General features: G+C 33.0%; 1 protein-coding gene across 1 annotated transcript; it reads left to right on the top strand.

Annotated features, from left to right (window-relative positions):
- The first annotated feature begins 216 nt into the window (after positions 1–216).
- LOC120211216 (40S ribosomal protein S16-like) lies at positions 217–881 on the top strand. The gene has a single exon (XM_039209809.1). It carries the CDS (start codon positions 264–266, stop codon positions 702–704), a length of 441 nt encoding a protein of 146 aa, XP_039065740.1. The 5' UTR covers positions 217–263; the 3' UTR covers positions 705–881.
- The last annotated feature ends 6,138 nt before the right edge of the window (positions 882–7,019 follow it).

Genomic DNA, 7,019 nt, shown 5'->3' with positions numbered 1-7,019 from the left:
CATATATTAATGTTATTTGCATGACACAAACATTTGAGCCTTAAATATGAAGTATTTGTACTCCAAAGCCTGACTTTAGTTCAAACGTCTTAAATTGGACCTACTGAACCCGGTCGAATCATAGCCCCAAATTAAAAATCTTGGGCTTTTAACAAACACCGTCTGGCCTTTTCAGAAACCAGAAACCCTAACCCACCACCGTATATAAATACTTTACAGCACGCTCTCATTTTCATTCTCTAGGGTTTTCAGCAACAAAAAAGATGGGGGAAAGAGCACCAATCGAGTCCGTACAGTGCTTCGGCCGCAAGAAGACAGCGGTGGCGGTAACCTATTGCAAGCGAGGCCGTGGCCTTATCAAGATTAACGGTTGTCCTATCGAGCTTGTTGAGCCGGAGATCCTCCGTTTCAAGGCCGTCGAGCCAATCCTCCTCCTCGGCCGCCAACGTTTCGCCGGAGTCGACATGAGGATCCGTGTCAAGGGCGGAGGTCACACATCTCAAATCTACGCCATCCGTCAAAGCATTGCTAAAGCTCTCGTCGCATTTTACCAAAAGTACGTTGATGAGCAAAGCAAGAAGGAGATCAAGGATATCTTGGTCAGGTACGATAGGACTTTGCTGGTGGCTGATCCCAGAAGGTGCGAGCCCAAGAAGTTCGGCGGAAGAGGTGCTAGGGCAAGGTTCCAGAAGAGTTACCGTTGAACAACTTTTTCTGGTTTGTTTTGGAAGCTTAATTTTATTGTGTTTCATGTGATACTATGTTTATCTCCATTTTGAGTCAAGTTTTGCTATATTTGTGGGTCAAATTAGCCGTGACTGCACTTCAGAATTTAAGCGTTTGCGTTGCTTTTGATTTCAATTTAGACTCATACCTCAGTTCACTTCAGTATTTCATTTTATATACCTCAGTTCACTAGGGATGGACATACGATAGGATGGGTTGGTTTTCCTAACCCGAAAATATATTGTTTTCATCTCATTTTGTCCCACTCAAATAATTATCTGTTTCGCCTCAAACCAACTTGAATTTTTAAGATAAAATTCCGAGCCAACCGACCCCGACCCGGTGATGACAATTTGGATTTTGAAAACATTGTCGATCCAGTGTTCTCAGCAACTATATTCTGTTGTCTTCTTCTTTTCCATCGGCAGCCACCAAGTTCCCAATCTTGCCGCCGGTGTTTGATAAAAATGCCACAATTTGTACACAAATATTAATAGTTTTAAGTACATATATGTTCATCGTCATAGCTTTTGCATATATGAATATATTTTTCCAAAACTATGACGATGATCATATATGCACTTAAAACTATGACGATTGGAAATATATTTTTCCAAATGTTTTGGCTACAACACAGGCATCAATGCAGGTATCAACTTTGTAGATGACAGTAACGGTCATTTTTTTTATAAAAGAGTTAACTTTAGGAATCCAAACATTTGGGATCCATCCCTTATCCAAGTTGATGCCTGCGGTGTAACCAAAAACAATAATCTATATAGTAGGTTCACAAGTTGGTATGATAATAGTGCTCTTGAAGTTACCTTTGTTGTTTTTCCTGCATTGGAGCCAAAAAAGAAAAAAAACCAGAATTAGAGGTTGGCTTTGGAATTGCATAGATCAACAAGTTGTTCAAAATCTTGTATTTTTATTAGTCTAGGATGATTATAAAATAATGTTCAGAAGATCTTTAATAATTTGATAATGGACATTCAAACACTCTAAAGACTCATATTCAAATTATTCGTCAAAACATTGTTAAATTCCTTTTGTGTCTTAATCCTAATAACATCCGCTCGAAGTTGGCAATAGAACACGATGGGAATCATTCCTAAAAAACTTAACATATACACATATGAACCACCATCATAAACAAATGCACAACTGTGGATAGGTTTAAAATGTTGAATTATTCTGTTAAGAAAATAAAGGCTTCAAAAAGTTTCTTTAAATATGGCTCCGGCAATTAATTTCACCATACCATGAAAAAACGTTTTTGTGCAACAGCAGACAATGTTATTTCAGTTGGTTAAAATAGGGTATATACAAAATTCTGTAATTCAATGCCTGATATAGGATTTGGCTCAGTAATTAAGGTGCGCCTAGATTTCTTCCGGTTCCAAGTTTGATCCCTTCCATATTTATTCTTCTGCATTTTGTTTTCCACTCAATCAAGAGATGATACATATCACAATCTAATCAAAGATTAAATTTATTAAACTAAATTAAAATTAGGATTAAATTGATAAAATGTGAAAGTAATGAGGACCATGTAATTATGCTAAATTTTTAATAGGCACATTAATTTTTTCGTTAAATATTTTCATAAGGTGGCTTGATTGATATCATTTAAATAATTAAGTGATTTGATTTATAAAATTAAAAGATCGATGGTCAAAATAAAATCATTCCATAGTTGAATGATTGTAGATGTAGTTCACCTTATAAGACATGTTTAAATGATCTTCATAATTAGCGAGGCCTATTAAATTAGATATAATAAGATACAACCAATTTGAAATTTGGGGTTCTTCGGATTTACTTGGTCTATTTGACTCTGTAGAAACGATGAAGTGTTTAAGAAGAACAGATACAGTGTAAATCGTATTTATGAGTTGGCGATATTAAGAATTGATTTATGGGCAAAAAGTAAATGGCCCCTCACTATTTCGTTTGTGCCTGATTCTACTAGATGTCCTAATGTATATGCTGTTAGTGTCGTTTGAAAGTTGCAGGTCCTTGTTTGATTCTAGAGGACTTGACTCTGCAGACGTGTTATTTGTAGGGTAGGCTCAGGATGGACCTAGGTAGGGGCAGATGGGGGAGGTCGACCCCTTAAAAATTGAAAATTTATTTTCGTCCCCTTTAGAATTTTTTAAATTCAAATTTACCCTCTAGAATTTTATAAATTTAGATTTACCCTCTTAACATAAGATCTTACGTTCGTCCTTGAGTAGGTTGTTGGATTGGTTGGTGCTATTTTGATTTTCCACTGTGGAAATGTCTTGGTCGATGTAACCTTTGTTTGGGTTGTCTAGGGAAATCGTTAGTGTTTAATGAGTTGCATGTCCCTGAGTGGTATTTGATTGGATAATAGTCGTAGTCGATTATTTGTATCGGTGTGCTTTGTTTAAGGTTATTATGTGATACATGCACCATAAGATTCACATCAAAGGAAGATGAACTATCTCGTCCAATTGATCCAGACACCAAACCTTGGAAAAGAAAACTAAAATAGCAGAAAACTTGCGATGACATTTTGAATAGGATTCAGATGTTATTTGGTCAACATGTCTTTTGGAGATACGACCGGTTGTCTCTTAGCTTTCCAACGGTACCTTAAACGCATCAATCTGATGTCGGGAACTCAAGATACGTTCATTTTAGTGAAGACAACACATGCATAAATTTCTATATGTGATTAATACAATATTTTATAAATATTGCAAATTATCAATATTTTTATTGATTATTTGTAATATAATTTAATATAGGATGATTATTTGATTAAAATATTATTTTAGTTTATTATTATTTTATTAGGAATTAGGATAGAATTAAAATATTATTGTAACTCATTCACCATTGTAAATCAAATTTCTTCAATTAATAATACAATGAGAGTTCGTTTTTACAAGTGCTGGTTGGTTTGTGTCTTCGAAGCATTCTTCGTCATTAAGTTCTTTCAAGTTCTTCGTGAGGGGGATCTTTACACTCCGGTTTGTCTTCTCATTGCTATTAGGAGAGATGATTAGAGCCGATTATCAAGTTTGTCTAGTCAATTGTGGCTAGGAGGATTCATAGGATACACATCCATCAATCACCATTATCATCGTCAAATTACCATTATCGTCCATCACCACCAAAATCCTAATTTTGGCTAAGTATTCTTATCTTTATTCATTCATCGTCTTTATTTATCTTCTCTATCTTTCGTTTATCTTCATTGTTTTAAAATATTAATCTTGTGTTATTATCTTAATTTTCTAGCAACTTTCTTCTCCATTTAAAATCCCAGATTGCGACAATAATCTAATTCATCTTTCATCTCGTTTTTTTATTGAGTTTAGACCCTTGGGCTTGATTCTTCAACTATGAGCAACATTCATCACTCTCCAATGCATCCCCTATCAGTTGGTTGATGAGTGTTTAGAATCGTTAATATTTTCTCGTTATTTCTTTGATCTTGTATATTTATTGATGTTGATTTGGTTGTATTATGCTTGTTTTCGTGCAGATCCTCACTTTCCAGAACTAGTGGTAAAACGGGTGTATTCTGCAATTTTTTATTATTTGGTCACGGCTGGAGACATGGGCACGACTCTGGGCATGACACGGTCTGACGTGAAAATTTCTAAAAGGTCCAATCAGCTGCGGTTTTTAGAAGATCTACTCAACGCGCCTTCTGGAAGATGGACGAGCATAGTTGCATTAGGAGACTTGTTTTAAGTTTGAATTTAGAAAAAAAAACAATTATCTTTAGGATTATTTTATTTTAATTTTTTTGTTTATCCTTAGGCTTTGAGAGGCTGTAAATACCCTCTTGGGGTAAGCCTAAAGACACATCTCATATTACAATTCTCTTCTTCTTTCTAGTTTTATTAAAGCTTTCTCTTTTATTTTACTTTTCAAGTTTTTCGGTTTTACTTTTATTTTCAAGTTGCTTTTAAATATGCTAAGTATGAATTTTGTCATGCTTAGCTAAATTTTTTATAAGCCGAGAGCTAAAGCGATGACTCAATTCCAACGGGAGAATTGAAACATGCCCTTAATATCTTCGGAATAACTCTCTTAATCTCTGCGCTTATTTTTCAAAATCAAAACAGTTTTTCAAAATCAAATATAGATTTTGGTATAGATTGTTGTTGTGATTAACGTGTAGGAGGAAGATTCGGCTTATAGAAAGCACATTTGACTTATAGAAAGCACATTCGACTTCCTGGGAACACACTTGGCGAGATAGCTTCGCCAAGAGGGAATTGAGATCGGAATTGACGGTTATAGAAGCAATAATCCGAGTCGGTCGCCATGAACTTAAACGGTGATTGATCTACGACAATTGATGTTGATTAGATCAATTCCCGAAGCCAAAATCAAAGATTGCCTTGGGTATTCGGTATACGAAATAGAGTCATGGGGATTGCCCTTGTAGACAAAGTAACCAACGTGAATCTCGAAGGGAAAATCTAATTCGATGATCTAAATGAAATTGAGTCAAAGCGAAGCTTGAGGCTGTTTTTACCACATTCATTTTCAACGTTTAATTCTTGAATTTCTTTATTCTTATTTTAAAGCACTTTTTACTATTTTTTTACCAAACCCCCACCCCCCATTTCACTACTTATCTCCTGGTAAAATCATTCAAATTGAAATTTATAATTTTCTAATTCCCTATGGAATCGACCCTTGCTTCTCTATACTATGTATTTCCTTTATTTATTAAGAAGAAGGATTTTCATTTGACATCGAAACGACAATTGTCATTGGTATAAGATTTGGATTGATTATTGGAGAAAATCAAGCAATCTTGCTTGTTCTTGTGCACATCAACTTCAAGGTATCCCAACGAAGTTAGTTCGCAACGATTGATCGTTTTCAGGTTCTTTTTGCATTATTTCAATTTTGTTTCAATTCTTTCTTGTTAGTTTGTTGTTTTATATCAAAAAGAAAAGAAAAAAAATCAAAAAGAGAAAAAGAAAAAAGAAGAAGAGGAAATGCTGGAAAAAAATTCAGAAAATGCAAACGAAAGAATTTAGGTATGATTCCATTGTTCATCACTCTTGTTGTACTAAAGTATCGACATGGTGCACTCTTTTCACTCTTTTTCCTCCAATCAGGTGTAGGGAGGTTTTTAAATAAAGTCCATGTCTTTGTTCTTCTTGTTTGTATGTGTTATCAATAAAATCGTACAAAACATCCTTTTCGAAAAATGAAGTAACATCCTTTTCGAAAAAAGAAGTATTTTGAATTACATCCGACTCTATATTTTATAAAATATAGTCATGTGTTTCATTTTCATTCTGTATTATTTATAGTTAATTGAATAGATAATTATATTTCATATATTTTTTTATGTTATTTTGATCATCCTCGTTTATAAATTTAAAAAATATTAATCGTTTAAATATATTTAGTTTTTTATTCTCATATGTAATATAATAATTATATCAGGCTAATTAAATTCAATAAAAGATAGATAAATATCATTTGAACTCGAAAATCCTGAGAAATTAGCTAAGATTTTGAATTGGTAGATAGCCATGCTTTAAATTGCCAAATTACAAGTTAAAACCATATTAATATGGTACTCCTCAATAATCATCCACCGTGCATTATGATTTAAAAAAAAAATCTACAATTATAATATTTGAAAATAAAACATTCATAATATTTAATGAACGGGTAAGTTCAAGTGATAAACAGTGTGATATTATTTAAGTATATTTTGATTTTAAATTCTTATATATTTAAAAAATTCTACGCTGAAGTCCACCATTTAAACATACAACTCAAACCGGTATAGATTAACGGACAAAGTCTTGAGAATCATAAGCGCAACCCAAAAAAATTAAGAAGCACCGCTCCTTTGTCTCTTTTCATATTTTACTGGCACGCCAATATTAATTTTAATGTTGATTTTTGTTGTTGGTATTTATTTTTTTGTTTTATTTTGTATTTTTTATTTTAATAATTTTATATTTATGATATATTTTTATATGTCTTTAGTATATTTTTTATTTTTCGATTGTTTGATTGTTCTTGTTGTTTATTTTTTTAGAATTAAATTTGATGTCGTCGCGATTGATCAAGATGATGTTCATTAATTATCCCGTTAATCTTTTCTGCTTTAAACTCTCGAATTAGATTTGGATATAAAACTTGTGTTCGTAGATAATTTTCCCACAATGCTTGAATTTGATTTACATTTATCGGTGGTAGTCTTTCAGTAATTTAATCTTTTGTTGTAGTTATTTTTTTCTTTACCATTAAGGTTGTTTGATTCATGCTTCTCA

This window comes from Hibiscus syriacus, unplaced genomic scaffold (assembly GCF_006381635.1).
Source record: "Hibiscus syriacus cultivar Baekdansim isolate YM2019G1 unplaced genomic scaffold, ASM638163v2 tig00109971_pilon, whole genome shotgun sequence".
NCBI classification, from domain to species: domain Eukaryota; kingdom Viridiplantae; phylum Streptophyta; class Magnoliopsida; order Malvales; family Malvaceae; genus Hibiscus; species Hibiscus syriacus.
The sequence above is the reverse complement of the archived record's forward strand: the minus strand, read 5'-3'. Positions and strand labels throughout refer to the sequence as shown.

Coding starts and splice junctions, on each gene's coding strand:
- LOC120211216 (XM_039209809.1), top strand. CDS start 264: ATGGGGGAAAGAGCACCAATCGAGTCCGTACAGTGCTTCGGCCGCAAG.